General features: G+C 41.7%; 1 protein-coding gene across 3 annotated transcripts in view; it reads right to left on the bottom strand.

Moving 5' to 3' along the window:
- Positions 1 to 16,144, bottom strand: part of APP (amyloid beta precursor protein) — a 233,121-nt gene that overhangs the window by 59,779 nt on the left and 157,198 nt on the right. For 2 of the 3 annotated variants that reach the window (XM_074902362.1, XM_074902342.1), the window contains 2 exons: positions 10,480 to 10,554; positions 9,183 to 9,341 (listed from right to left, as the gene is read on the bottom strand). In XM_074902362.1, the coding sequence (XP_074758463.1) occupies positions 9,183 to 9,341; positions 10,480 to 10,554 (234 nt within the window). The remainder of the gene's footprint in view (positions 1 to 9,182; positions 9,342 to 10,479; positions 10,555 to 16,144) is intronic. The other variant, XM_074902352.1, reaches the window with a different exon arrangement.

Raw genomic sequence — 16,144 nt, forward strand, 5'->3', positions numbered from 1 at the left:
AAATTAGTAGCCCACTTTCAGTGCCTTTTCCAACATTGAGAAATGTCCCAAACATAAAGGAGAAATGGATATGCATACCTCTAGCATGTCTGGCCAAGAAATCTCCCAGTGATAGCAGCAGAAAACCATAATTCAAGTTTAGGACAACCCAGAAAGAATATTAACTGCAAGGTGTTTCCATACAGGGGCAGAGGCTTTGCTTTTTCTCCAGCAAAAAACCACCCTACTAGAAACATGCTTTATGTAGGTATACAAGCCTAGAGAGTTTCAGTGTTTTGTTTTTAAAACTAGTCATACACCCTGGATGGTAACTACTGATCTCACACTACCTGAAAGCTTGCAACATTACTCTAACAAGCAGTGATACAAAGCTAAGAAGTCCTTGTGAAGCATTCAGTCACCCTGCACAGATGCACCAGGCTTTCACTGTCAGCAAGGCACTGTGCTACACACAAGCTCATGGGGTGGATGCAGGCACCTATGGAAACAAGATTCCCTGAACATAACATTAAGACCTGAGATATATATGTACTCAGGCTTCCCTGAAGCAGAAGCTGAAATGGATTAGATGTCTTAGGATATAAACTTATTGCCAAAAATTTCTGTATTGTGACCTTCAGGAAACATATCCTGCCTCAACCATTAAGGTAAGTGGGTCATTTCCACACTCATCAAAAAAACCCAAAAGGTGGCAGAATGCCCTGAACATTTGACAGTACACTAAAACAGCTCTGCTACCCTGCTGGAAGTCCCAAGCACACCGGATCAGGTCAGGCCTCCAACCTTCCCAACAAATTTGCAATGCTATTGTTGCACGGCTTCAGGGCTGTGACTGAAGGCAAAACTGCTAGAGCTGGTGACAGGCAATGACAGCTCCTCCACTGGGCTTTGCATACCTGAGTGTGGTGGTTATCATAAACCAAGTTCAACAGTTGAATGTAACTTAGATAGTAAAGAAACCATAAAAATAAATGAATCGATCATTTTCTCCTCAATGCTTAGAACGGCAGACCTACTGCTTGCAGAGTTTTAACAAATTTTCAGATCAACAACACTTCCTCATCCCAAGTCCCACCTCTGTATTATATTTCATACACATTTTCCTTTAAATGTCATTACTGAGTGAACTGGTTTTGCTTAAATATCCCACCCATGCAGGCACTTTTTAGAGATACTTTCAGCAGGTTTTGTCCCCAAATCTAGTACATGGTGATGTGAAGTCTCATGATGGTAGAGCAGAGGGGCCACAACAAAGAGGTGAGGGAAGGCTCCACAGGCGGAGGACATGCAGTCAGACCGTGTGTCTGAAGCTGCTATATCTATGGCTGTCTATTACTTCCTAAGCAGGAACCTTTAGATTAGATTATAAATGAAAGTGGTGCTATTATCAGCTAAATTAAGTTCCTGAGGCCCCAGCTCTGACACTGTCTCTGGCAGAAGAACAAACGGCTGACACATCCCAGGGCCACCTTGACAACTCCCACTCTACATAAATAATGTACCAGCCACCAAACTTCATTAAAAAATTCTGGGTTGAAATTCTTCTGCATGTTTTACCAGGGGAAACTCAATGTGTTCACATCTCTAGTTACCTTAATAAAAAACACCTCACAGAATAACTAACTCGTATCAGCCACGAGGAGCTATCTAAATCTCATTAAATAATTTCACTATTTTCAGTTGTCTGTACTTATTTTCTTGGCTTGGGGTTTTTTTTGGTCTTCCTGTGAAAGCGACCAGGATACTCCTGGGATATGACCTGTTACCCCCATGTTTTTAGTTACCCTGGCCAATGCTGCCAGCAGCTGTTATTTATCCAGTGGCAAGAATGGCTGGTGACTTCCTAAGCAACCGGATCCAGCACCAAATTCAGAAATTCAGAATGTGTATTATTTCATTAGCAATACTGTTCAGTTTGGAATAATATTGGCTACTGAGTACTGCAAAACCCTGGGCTGGCTGACAAGAAGCTTAAATCCAGTCTTATGGCACACCCCCCCCCCCCCCCCCCCCTTCAGGCAAATGCAGGAAAGACGACACAAACACATCTGATAAAGTGCGCAGTGGCCAGCGCAGAGTGAAGCAGTGTGAACGCTACCATTATATGCTGTTTCTGACTATTTCAAGTACACACTGTCATATTGTTTGCTCCCATGAAACTCATTCCAAAGCTCCCCCGCATCAGCAGATTTAAACACCTGGTTTTTATCTAAAACTAAGCACAGATTGATCGCAGCCCTTTTACAAGCTATTGTGACAGGCCAACAGATGTATTCATGTCTGTGGTATCTTAGTTTAAAATTATTTTTATGCTGGAGAATACTGTCAAAATATTATTTTATATAGTCTTCGTGAATATGTTGGGACTTGCATGTATTCAATACATTTGGTACAAAGTGGACAGGCTCACAGACTACATATGCAGTCTATGTAGACTGCCTAGGCTGACAATGCACCATTAAAAGGCTAATTTTCTATTGAAAACTGTAGGGATGACTCCTTGTCTCTTATTTGGAAGACAATTCTTCCTGTGAATGTATATAAACACACATATATGCACCAGGGCAGAGTTAAAGACCTGTACTGCAACCCCCTGGTTTGAATGTTTCCAGCTGTACAAGGCACAAGCTCAAATGAAGCAGAAAATGCTGATGGCTCTTTGGCTACCTGGTTGTGAGTTCCAGTCTCACCAACTCTCTAATCCAGTACCTTTATTTCAGGTGGCATCAGCACTGAGATAAGGTCATCCCCATAAAAGAATCACATATGAGCTCTAAAATGCCTGAAAAAGTTTCTAGCAAGTAATATATATGTACATAAATATAAATATGAATATATGTGCATGCATATGTCCTCCCATGAAATCTATATCGATCCTAGTCTACTATTTCAGATTTTAAGGGAGTGATGAAACAGTACAGTTTTGTTGAGCTTGGAAAATGGAAACATCAAATGTAGTTTGGATTGCCACAAATATAACTTACAGTCTTCTCATGGAAATCTAACATACTTACTACAGAGGAACTACATAAAAATCATATTAAAGCATTTATGTGTATTTAAAATACAACTTCCCAGCTCTGTGCCATGGAACTTCCATGGGAAAATCTAAGCTGGCCTGTCGTTTTGATCTAAATTCTCTCTAAATCAGAGGGTAAAGTTTCACAATGCCATATTGTGCTATTTAATCTTGCCTTTAGAGAAAAATGAAACAACAGTCCTTTCTGATTCCTGCTCTTGAAAGTGCCACAATTGCTTCTTTTCATTCACTTATTAGGAATACCTTGCATACCATATTAGGTATGTATTTCACCTGCTATGTTATTAACTTGGGGGTCATGTTTGACACAGTAGTTCATTTTAAGAGCTGAATTCATTTCAATTCAAGAAAAGCTGGTTAGGATGAACGCAAGATTTTATTCATGGGTGAGACAGCTAAACCCCCATCCAGCTACCTTTAATGTGGAGTTAAAGATGCCTTCTCATCATTACTGCTAATTTATAACAAAACATGTTACCCCACACATCATGGCTATAAGGTATACATGGCTATAAGGGTATTCAAAACTTCCCTTTACCTGCCCTCACAAAGACTTGTCCTGGGGCAGAATAAAATGAAACCAGTATTTGATTCAATCTCATTATTTGCTTTTCAAGATTTGAACTTTGACAAATTAAGACAAATTTTGTTTCTGCTCATTCTTTAAAAAACTTGCATTTTAGACATAATTGATCTGCCAGGGTTTTGCAGAATTTAATACTAATTTGGAATTGCCTCCTCTGTCTTTAGATCACTCGTACAAAAAAAACTAATGGCAAGCCTAGGTGTATGACTCTACCATATGCTCAAACCCACAGACTGGGGAAAAAACAAAGATAGTCTGGTTTTATTCATAAAAAAGGCTCAGAAGCTGCTGGAAAACAGAGTTAGGTGACCACATTTTTTTTTTGAAGTCTGACTTGGTTTAAAAGCAGAGCTGAAATCCACACTATTTCACAAAATCCTACAAAATTAAGTGTATGTGAGAAATTCCACAGCTGTAAGTTTATGAGTTTGCAGGAGCAGAACTAAAGGGTGGAGTATTAGAGCTGGACTGTTCTCTCCTACTGCACAGGATTGGTATCACTAGATCAGCAGCAATTCTTTGGCTTGTCTCCAACTGCGTATTTCCACAGCAACCTCGTTGGACTCAGGAAAGGCTTCAAGCTTCCTGAACACAGAGGCACTGAGTAAGGGCCTCTCTGCAGATCCCTCTTCCACGTCCAAAGAGCCAAACTCAACTAATTTCAGCCTGCACCATACTCTGTCCGTATGAACAGACACCACTCCCATAGCACAAAAGGTATCAGAGAGAATTCTGAAGGCAACAACAACAAAACACATGGCAAAAAACTTCAAATGGATTATGCTAGGGTTGATCTTAATGATCCTGCTCTGTTCAGCAATAATTTACATTTCAGTAAAATAGTGCTGAATTAGAAGAGAAGCATTTTAAACTGATTTTAATTATTATATGTTTTAATCTATGCACAAAGGAGGCTAATTAATTACCTTTCTAAGTTTTCCTGTATGTTTCACCACTAGTAGCTGGATTTCTTTGTTGCTTCTCTCTGCCTCTCGCCCCTTGCGACCAGCTTCCCAGAGAATGTGCCTCTCTTACTAACGAATATTCAACAGCGAGACATAAATCCAGCAAAATTTGACATGCACGTGAAAGAGGCAATATAAGCAAATTACAGAATCAATCTGCTCACAGAGAATGACGGATTTGAATTCCTCTATTTAACTTGCAAAATGAAGGGGAAAATTTCCAACTGTTTTTAAAACTAAAGGCATATTGGTTCCAGCTGCCACTAATCCTTCTTTTCTGTAGTAAGGCCATCAAGCAGGATGAAACAATACAGTATTTTGATACTGGATGCTGAACAGCTGCACCCCATTTTCAAAGGCAACAAAGTATAGCAGCACAGCTAAGCTGCATCAGGAGTCAGGGATGAGGATCAAATTTTAAGTCTGAGCAGCCTGCATGACAGTGTTTCTGAGAACAGAAAAACAGTACAAATATTTGGTTTTGCTCAAATTTCTTTTCTAGTAGGCCTTGAAGCTATGCAATTTCATCTCTGTATGCTCCTTGCCTCCCCTGCTGCCCAGAGTGGTACCCTGAAGCACACCTCTGACACTGGCATTGGGCAATCATCTGCAGAACACCTGAAATAACTCCTGCAGTTAAAGATTTTGGTCTGGATCAGAAACTATTCATAACAGATTCCTAGAATTTTGTAGTTTTAGGTAGAACAGCACTGAAAACTGCCCATTTTCTAGGCATGTTCAAGAACATAATGACTACCCTACTGGCCCAGGCCAAAGGTTCCCCTACTCCCATATCTTGCTATCCTGCAAGGAAAGCCTCCTCCCAAGGAGCAAGTAAATGATGACACTTTTCCTCACACAGCCTTCCAGCTTCCCCCCGTTCAATGCTCAGGGACTTTCTGAGCCTTCTGAGCTCTTCATCTCCCCTGAAAGGTCTACCTCCCTTGTAACACAAGCACCGCACAACCTGTACAGAAAACAGAAGTACCCAGTTGAAATGCTGGGGTTTCAACCCCAAGCCCCAAATTAAGGTTGACATATGGGTGATTCCCACAGCCCTTCACAAAGGGGGGGTGACTTTACCTTTAGGCTTTCCTCCAGGGTGCAGCCGGCCTTGCAGACAGAGCCATTGGGTAAATGAGCCCCAGGTGTCCCGCAGTAAGTAAACAAGGGTCAGTGTCCCACTGAGGGATAAAAGATGGGACCACTTGCAGGAAGGGGCAGTGTCTGTCTGTGAGATGGATGCACTTTGCAGAGTTCCCAGTTGGGGAAGAACCTCCTGCCTCCCTGGAACTGGGCTCCAGTCCGGTCTAGCTTTTGTAAACGTGGTCTGTGTAGAGATTCAGTATGTGGCTTCCTTGGTCTTATGTATTTGGCTTGTTGACTCAGTTGTCTCCTGTCCCTTCTATGGGAAACTGCATTTCACCATTTATTCTATCCATTGTTGGTCGTGTGGTGTTGTTGTTGGGGTCAGTGGGATTGATGTCAATTATGTATAATCTGACTTGTTTGTACCCCCAGCACTGACCCTTTTGTATCAAATACAATTGGTTATTGGTTCATCTTTGTGCTGGCTGTGTCCTTTATGCTAGGCCTAATACTTGGTAAAATACCAGTGGATCAGGATTTCATCACTCATGGAGAACCATGCATCACATCTGTGATCAGTCTGATGACACAAGGAGTGCCAAACTCGCTGTACTGCCATGACAACTGATCTACAGGCAAAGACTGGTCATGGATTTCTAGACATCCAAGAGTGAAATGAAATCCTGCTGTTTCAAGTGGTCTGCTAGAAGTCAAAAAAATCTTGGGAAATGTTCAAGTACAAGTGATTAAACAGCACATGGAAAATACTTTTTGCACGCACACATCTATATACATATATATAGACACAGCAGACTTATGGTAGCCCTCTGAGCTCTGTTCAGAAGACATGCACTTCAATAAAACAGCCTAATTTATTTTTCAATTTAAACCCAAATTCTGTCCTTACAACTGTAGAGAAAGGAAGTCCATGACTTTAAATATCCAGAATCTAATTTTGTAGTAAACATATTAATAGCAAATCCTATAACTTGAAGCAGGCTGTGGAAGGGGGGTTCTTAAAAATATTTTTGGAGAAATCCAGAAAAACCTCTCTTTTGTAAGATTACTTAACAAGTCACCAGTAAGGTTATGACTCACTCTCCCAAAGACAACACAATTGCATGAAATGAACTTTTGGTTTATGCGGGAACTGCCAAAGAGAAATATAGCTAGGGTAGCAGAGTTAAATTTTCCATTAATCCCATTTTCTCTTTGGCTAGGCAGCCAAAGTTTGGATTCACAGTATATTAAGAATTCTGGCTCTATACCCTGCAAAGCAGTTATCACACTGGATTCATTCATTAGGCCATCATTAATCACTCCTCAGGTCTCTGCCCCACAATAAAACCAGACAAATCCTTCTGCTGAATTCAAGGTCATTTTTTTCATGTATTTTGGCACACATCTGACCAGCAGTTCAGAGGCACATGCCTGAACTGTCAGTAACTACAGAGCACACAAACAGAAAATGCTGAGACAAGGACAGTACCATCAACAAGACTGGCAAAGGAACTGTTTAAAGACATTATTATTTAAACTGTTCACTCTCATTAGTTCTGACATGAATCCCTATTTGGTAGCACCTTCAGCTGATGTTACCTCCATGCCTGCTGCCTGATCCTTCCAGAATGATGAGCTTTTCTAGGGACAAAATACAGGATGCACCTCAGTCTTTTAACAGTACCTTCAAAACTTACTTCTACTGAGTCATCTATCAAACAACATTCTTTGACACAGCCTTTCAGGCCTGATGCCTTCCCACTGACACAGTAAATGTATTATTAATTTAAATGTCCTGGGAGCTGACTACAAGCAATCCAAGCATAAAATGCAGGTTTTCCTGGTCCCAAAGTCAGTGTTAACATTTTCTTCCCTTAGTGTTATGCAGCTGAAGTTCACTTTTTTTTTTTCCAGTGGAGATGTCATCTGTAATCCACAAACATGAAAGGTCAAGTTCCCTTGTGCTAGGAATCAAATTGCACATTCTGGCAGCTCTAGAGAACATTCTGCTGTTACGTGTGGTCCCCATCTTCACCTTCCACAACCTCAGACACCTGCAGGACCAAGCTGTCAATCTGATCCACACACAACTTGAAAACAAATAATTTTTCTGAGATACTTTTCAGACAGGATTACACTTGGACAAGGTTCAACTTTACAGCAACAGCTGACTGGATAAAGCTAAATGTAAAATCAAATCTTGGGTGAACTACCCAAAACCACACTGCAAGGGAGCAAACATGACCTGCAGCCAAGTCTATGCACTCACCTCACCCTCAGTTCTGAGCTGCAGACTCCAGTTTCCTAAATATAGCTGCACCCCAGCCCGTAATTTGCTAATCTGTCTAATAAGACACTCAAATCCAAGCCCTTCGCTACCCTCACAACAGTCAGAGGTTACAATATGCATCTCACACTCAGATCAAACATCTTTTACCAATTTAATACAGATTAGCTTCATTTTCCACAAATTACTGTGTTGCAAAATGCAGCTAATTTCTTAATACAACTACTCTGAAGTGTCTCCATGACACTTCTACCTAAGTAGAAGATTTTTCTTTCACTTTGCATCCAGTAAAAACAAGATAGCTTTGCACCATGAGGTGGAGAAAAAAGTTTGATGATGATAAAGGTGATGATGATTGCTTTTCCATGCTCACTGAATATGCAGGTTTCTCTGCATAAGGAAATTCACTTAAAACATGCAGTTTCATCAGGTTAGCTGCATTGATGTAATTCCCTGTGATACCAAATTCAGGATTTAATGGCTACATCTTATACTGCTGATCTAAAGGTCTTTTAGTAACATGTTTTTCCCATCTAGGAAGTGTTCAAGAGGCAAGAGATATATAAAAAAAATTGACTGTTTTCTCACAATGTTCTCTTCTTCTGGAGGTATTGGAATACAAACATCACAGATATGTAGTCATTAAAAATTCCATTCAGTCCACATTCTGAACTTAGTGTTTACAACCACCAGTAGCCATCACATCCAACAGACAACTCTGAATTGCTAGTGTGTTATCTCCATGCCATCCAACAATCCAGAAAAGATCCTTCACCAAACATTTCAACAGTTCAACAAACAAAACAGAAAATCACTACCACCCTGATCCTTAAGTTCCACCTTGACATGATGACGTATCCTACTGTGCATCACTTGGAGGAATACTTCATCATCCTTCTGCAGGATCTGTGAACAGCTGCAATTTCTGACAACCAAATCACTTTCATGTTATTTAAGTATCTTTATGTATGTGTATATCTATCTATAGATATATACGGGCCAGGGTGGGGTGTGTGCGTGCTTGTGCCTACATTTATGTACACATGAAGTTTAAACTTTAAACTTTCAAACTAGCTGACTGCTGTAGTAGGTCTGGCATGGGGTACACATGCTCACTGCTCCATAGCTGGATGGTACCTGGGCACACCTTCTTTTTCCCCAGCATGACTACAGCAATTTTGACACAGCTGACAAAGCTTGGGGTATTGTGCTTACCCTGGGTGGGACAGTCTGCAGGGCTGTGATATAGTTCTCCAGAGCAATGCGGCGACGGTCATTCAGCATGGCTTCCACCCGTGCCATATGAGTCTCTACCAGCTGTTGTCTTTCATTTGCTGCCTCTTGTTCCAGTGATTCCACTTTCTCCTGGAAATGCTGAAAAAACATCCATCACAACAGGAACAACGAAGACATCAGCAGAGACCAGCTGACGTGAACACCTCAGTCTGCAAATCACCAAAATCCTTCCCCATGTCAGCCTAACTTGGCTCGCAGGAACTCTGCACCGAACACACCTTTTACTGATTTCAGTAGGAACTGCTGATACCCTGTATTCATGAACACCTGGCCATATTTTATTAATCTAATAAAGTCTAATCTAATAAAATATTCCTGACAAGTTCAGCACAACCACCACTGAATGCTTCATATGCCCTCTGAGACAGTGGTTCAGTGTTACAGAATTGTGCCTAGAGGAGGGTGGAGTTTGGCAAGCATACACACACACCCACCCACCCCCCATCACGAGTCATCAACATGACCTCACAAGCAAATCTACATGGGGGAAAAAAGAATTACAACCTGAACAGTCACTGAAATTTCTTATAAACTGGCCACCAGGAAGAAAAGTGAGCCCAAACTTATTCCGATAAAGCTAAAGATCGACTGGGTAAAATGCACAGAGAGCAAAGCTGTGGGATCTAATGTGCAAAGCCATCTGGTTCTGAACGTTACCTTTTTATAGTTTTGCATTGAAATCATTCTAGCAATAATGAATAATACCTGACATAGCCACAGTGGGATTCAAGGAGTGTCTAGCTTGTCAGAATTTTTGAATTATAGTATAATTTTGGATAAAATAGTTTTTGGATGAGGGTTTCTTTCAGATAAAACTGATGGTGATTCCTTCCTAAAATCACATTTTCCATCTCTGCTTTGAGCTTAGGTCCTGCAGCTTATATTTGTTTATCACAACCTGAATTTTGAAAGGGCCCATGGGAACCGAGCTTTCAGTTCTCACTGAAGGCAAATCTAAATTCAAGCAAAATTCTGCCCTGCCATGCAGTCATGAGAGATGTCCTGCACTGCTCTTCCAGGGACTGGTGGCTGCAAAGTGCAAAGTACAGAGACATCCAGCAGTCACAAACAGCTGGAAACAAAAAGAGCAGCAGCAAGAGCAGAAAACAGCATTATATCCCCACAGAAATAGGTTTTAAAATTGTATCACACCAAGCATCCCTTGTATTTTAACTGCAGTCCCAGCTGGTAAGGTTGTGGTTGCGTTTTCCTTTACCTGGATAACAGCTTTCTTGTCAGCCTTTGGCAAGTTCTTTGCTTGGCGTTCTGCCTCTTCCCACTCTCTCATGACCTAATGAACAAAACAAGGAGCGTGACTTTCGTATTTTCCTCTCGTCTCAGGGCTTAGCAACAGCCAAGCACTGCAGCTCCCACAGTCATATTTTTATATTCCTATCCTCCTTTTATCTCTATAAAAAAAGCAGTTACAACATTTAACAAAGGTAGGATCCTGTTATTAAATAAAACAAAGACATACTGTGTCTGCACATCGTGCCAAGCTCTCACAAGTCCTCTATGAAGCAACACAGCCATTAACCAGCCCTCAAGTGAAGGTTATGGGTGAACACACCAACGCCTTTTCATCTCAGACAGAAATGAAACTGATTCCATCTGTTGTACATCCTTGGTCAAAATGAGTGCATTTCAACTCACTCTAATTGACACTTTTTTCAAAACACAAAAATTTTAGATTTGGACTATATCTCTGGCTTTTGAGTAGGGCAGATCAAGAACTGCATGCAATCTGTGCTAGTCTATCCAGAAATAGGTGTCCAGCACTTCAATAACTGAATATATTTATATCTCAAGTACAACACTGACAGAAGAATGATGTAGGAGAACCTTCCATACCAATCTTTCAGCAACGTGAGAGGCCACCTCCTCCTGTAACACTGGGCAGTATTTCAATAGTCAGGGAATGAGTTACTCCTAACTTGCTGTCCATGACATGTGAAACTTTCTCATGGTTGTACTTAGGGACTTTACCCATTTCATACCTAGATGGCAATTTCCTCAGATTTTATGCAGGAAGAACTGCTTTCATCAAATGTAGTACACACAAATAAGTGACTTATTTGCAGGATTAGCCCAACATCAGAAGACAGAAGAAAGCTAGAAGCAATTACTCAAAATGTGTATTTCCTTTCCTTCTTTTCTCACAAAAAACCCACACTTTCATACCATTTAATAGAAATAGTCAAATATACCCTTCCTAAAGGAGATTTTTTAAAAGCTTAGAGTCTGCATGTATGATGTGAAATTTTACCAAGACCAGTACCAAAGGCAGGAGAAATTAGACCTGCTGTGTCTTGTGTCTGCAAGCTGAGCCCTCACCACTCATCTCCTGTCTCAAGTTCCCCAGTTGCCCCACATGCTGGACATTACTAATCAGGCTCTGTCCTGGTTCAGCTAGGATAGGGTTAAGTTTCCCCAGCAGTGGGGAGTGAGCTCTAGCCGGGTTATTCAATACCATGTTGACATCAGGTCATGGTGCCCAAGCGCGGGAAGAGCACGGACGACTGTTGGTGGTCGTTGCTCCCCTTCACTGCTGTATCCTTGTGGTATATCTCTGTATAGCTCTTTCCTGTTCATTGTTATTATTGTTATTGTTCGGATTATTATTTGTTACACTGTTGTATTAAATTTTCCCTTATCCCAACCCCGGGGTCTGTATCTCACTCCCTGCCCCGTCAGGTCCGAGGGTGGGGGAAGGACAACAGCAATGTGGTCTCAGGTCCTGGCAGGGCCTAAACCACCACAGGCTCCTTGATGGACAGACTGGAGAGTACCTGTTTGAGCCTGTGCCTTTGAAAAAACCCCACCCAAACTCGGGCTCAAAGGAGACTTCTACAAATCCCAGTCCTTGAAATGTAACCCCCCTCTCAGTCCTATACAGGGTTGCAGACACTAATGATTAACCAGCATGCAGACGCATGCACTCAAGACTGACTCAACATACAGAATTTTGTTGTCAAGTTTTCATCTTCCGTTTGACCCAAAACCTGGGAATGTATTTCAAGACAGCAATAATTCAGTAAAACCTGATCAACTAACTACCAGTGAAATGATTTGCCTGCAAGAGATTCTGGCCTCAGTAACAGCCCAAGAGAGTGGAGACATATATTTTTGGGAGCTAATGTGATGCTGAAAACTTTAAAGTGGGAAATTGCTTCTGGACTTCAGCAGGGGCATGGTTAGACAGCAACTGTAAGCACAAAGACCTGAAGTCAAGTATTCAGAAATCACAGACTTAACCTTACTCCGCTCTTTTACTGAGTACTGTAAGCTGAAATTTATGTCCCGAGAATTGTACTATAACCTACATAAACTGTCAGCCTAGGAGTACCTCTTCAATTTACTTAATCTTCTCATCAGACAAATACACATTGATGTGCAAATCACAGCCAAGCTCTAAGGAGGTAGAAAACCAAAATTTACAAGGAGACATGAAAATTCATTTGCAAAGGGTTGTAGTAAGCAGCTGAGGACAGAGAATATGCATGATGCACAGCGCACTGAAGTTACAGGTCACCCACCACCAGTTACTGTCCCAGTACTTTGGCACAGAAGATTTTCCTGCTTCTCTGACAAAGCAGGACTAGAGGACATGAACTGACAGCACAATTTAGAGCACTGTGACTTGTTATGAAAAAAAACTTACTAATGCTCAGAGAGCTGCTGTGTATTAAGTGCACATTAGGTATTAATCTCTTTAATTGTATGCTTAGGCCACGTGACTGTGGTGGTCGAAAAAACTTAATTCGTGCATACAGACAGCACCCTTCTACAAACCTGACATGTCAGTGGTGCCAGAATGTGAATGTTACAGAAGACCCAGAAATTGCAGCATTAATTCACGTCATGAACTACAATGATGTGTTCAAATTTGAGCACTGGCCTAGGTTACAAACTTTATGATTTTCTTCTCCCTCCTCTCACGTCTTCAAATCACATCTCTGACATCTGCCTAATACTGTTTTTACTCTGCATAAGCAGTTGATGGGTTTTCAGAACAGTTCCCTTGCCATCTTTATCCCTCAAACTAACGCTCTGCTAATCCATATGATGAAAACAAGTATTGTGGGTAATGTGATAAGGAGACGTTTGGCTAGACCAGGTCTCTCTGCCCATTTTATTTCTTTAAACATTTTAAGGCATGGAAGACAGGATAATAAACTGACAGCTTACACAGCTAGTTGGGAGGGATGTAAATTACAGGCTTCAGAGTTCAGCTCTGGTACAACCAGAGTGAATGGCTTATAGAAAAAAAACAGAATGACATAGCTGTTTGCAGAAACAATATTCAATGTAAAGATTGCAGAAGCTGTGCTTCAAGTGCTGATTTTTCAACTTCGAAGACATGAATGGTTGAAAGCATCTCTGTGTGAAAGCAGCTATGCTAACTAATGGAAGATATAGTTGCTCTACAGTTATCTATGCCCAGCCATGCTACCACCCAGAGAAAACTTCTGCTCTTAGTGATTCACCGAAGGTCATCACTTTAGAGAATTAAGAGTGACTAAGAAATATTCCATAGCACACTGTATGAAACCAAAGAGCAAGAAGGGTAAAAAAATTCCCCAGATACACATGTGCAGAAAAAGGCTGAACTTGGCTTCTACACACTTATAAACCTATTCTCCTTCACTGACAGCACAGACCTATCAAAGCCACATAGATTTATGGCTCTTCAAGGCTTGGCGGCTTTGTGCAGGAAGAATGACAACTTCTGGTTGAGATTTAAAAAGCAAGCCATTTCAAAGTCAAATTTCTTCAGAATCCTGGACTTAGTGCCTGGCAGGCTCCTTTTGAAAGTGGGCTGTAGGGGAGAGCAACAAGGAAAAAGAAAATATGGAGCATGTCATTCATTATTAAGAGAGATGCTAAATACAAGAATCTAATTATATTGAAAACAGCAGAATTTACTCTCATTTTTTAGCGTGGGGCACAGAAGCATATCTGTAAGAGAAGAATTTGACAGACGTTTGGGATACAGCAATCAGACCAGCAAAGGTGCTTGAAGGTTTGTTTAGTCAGAAGGTCAAAGTCACGCCAATAAGATGCCTACCTTTGTCAAGGGCTTTCATTCCACACTTGACCCTTTTTCTGGTAGTAACATCATTAAACCCCTCCAAAGAGCCCTGACTGTAACTTAAGTGGATACTGCTACTAATCTGAGAGCCAGTTTTAAGGAAGGAAAGAGCCTTCCCACACACAATAATAGAGATGGTGGGATCCAGGGAATAACGACATCAGTATTATTTAACATCTTTGTGCGGGACACAGACAGTGGATTGAGTGCACCCTCAGCAAGTCTGCCGATGACACCAAGCTGACTGATGTGGTTGACACACTGGCGGGAAGGGATGCCATCCAGAGGGATCTGGACAGCCTTGACAGGTGGGCCTGTGCAAACATCTTGAAGTTCAACAAAGCCAAGTGCAAGGCCCTGCACATGGGTTGGGACAAAGTCAACCATCTATACAGGCTGGGCAATGAGTGAATTGAGAGCAGCCCAGTAAAGAAGGACCTGGGGGTATTAGTGGGTGGAAAACTGACTATGAGCCAGCCATGTGTGCTCACAGCCCAGAAAGCCAACCGTATCCTGGGCTGCACCAAGAGAAGTGTGGCCAGCAGGTTGAGGGAGGGGATTCTCCCCCTCTACTCTGCTCTCGTGAGACCCCACCTGCAGTGCTGTGTCCAGCTCTGGGGCACCCAACATAAGAAGGACATGGAGTTGCTCAAGCAGGTCCAGAGGAGGCCACGAAGATGACTGCGGGCTGGAGCACCTCCCTTGTGAGCACAGGCTGAGGGAGTTTGGTGTTGTTCAGCCTGGAGAAGGTTCCAGGGACACCTTATAGCAGCCTTCCCGGACTTAAAGGGGGCTACAGAAAAGGAGGGGAGGGACTCTATCAGGGAGTGTAGTGATAGGATGAGGGGTAATGGTTTTAAACTGACAGAGATTTACAGTAGATCTGAGGAAGAAATTATTTACTGTGAGAGTGGTGATGGACTGCAACAGGTTTCCCAGAGAAGCTGTGGCTGCCCCCTCCCTGGCAGTGTTCAAGGCCAGGTTGGTTGGGGCTTTGAGCAACCTGGTTTAGTGGAAGGTGTCCCTGCCCATGGCAGGGCGGCTGGAACTAGATGATCTTTAGAGTCGCTTCCAACCCAAACTATTCTATGATTCTGTGGTGTCACTGACACTAAAAATCAGCTGAAGACCTCTCTAGGATGTTGGAACTAGTGGCATGCAATGATCAAAAAAAAAAAATCTTGAACATAAAGCCAGCCCTGTTCATGCTGGTAAAGGACAGCAGTCCAGATGCTTGCTTTGGAAATGAACTCTCAAGAAGCAAGACTATTCTAGAAGACAAGGTATCATTAAGTTCCTGTCATAAGTATTGTACATGCTATGATTCCTAAAATATTGTAAACAGCCAGAGGAAGAGTAAATCTAAGACATGAGGATGTCACGAGATGTTTGAGGAGAGAAATGTATAAATATATTGCTCCCTTGAGCAAGGTTCAGTATCTGGTTCCACCAGACTATTTAGTAGTAACTGAGTGAGTGACCTGTACAGGAGTTAACAAACTGGAAAGAGAAGAAGGAAAAGAGGAATTGTACCAAAACATGAAACAAGAACCATGGTATCCTGCAATCAGTCAGCATAATATTTCCCTGTTATACCTCAGAGAACAGCAAACATTTAAAGGTTATACATGCATTGCTGAATGGCTATCCTGTTTGCATGGGAACGTAGCTTTGCTCTTATGTGGAGTTGCATTAGGAATTCTTGGGAAAAGCTTAAACTTGTATGTTAATATAATTCTCTTTACAGTACTACCTAGGAAAGTTTATAAGCCTTGTTGCTCCGGGTGTG

Source organism: Athene noctua, chromosome 1 (genome assembly GCF_965140245.1).
Source record: "Athene noctua chromosome 1, bAthNoc1.hap1.1, whole genome shotgun sequence".
NCBI classification, from domain to species: domain Eukaryota; kingdom Metazoa; phylum Chordata; class Aves; order Strigiformes; family Strigidae; genus Athene; species Athene noctua.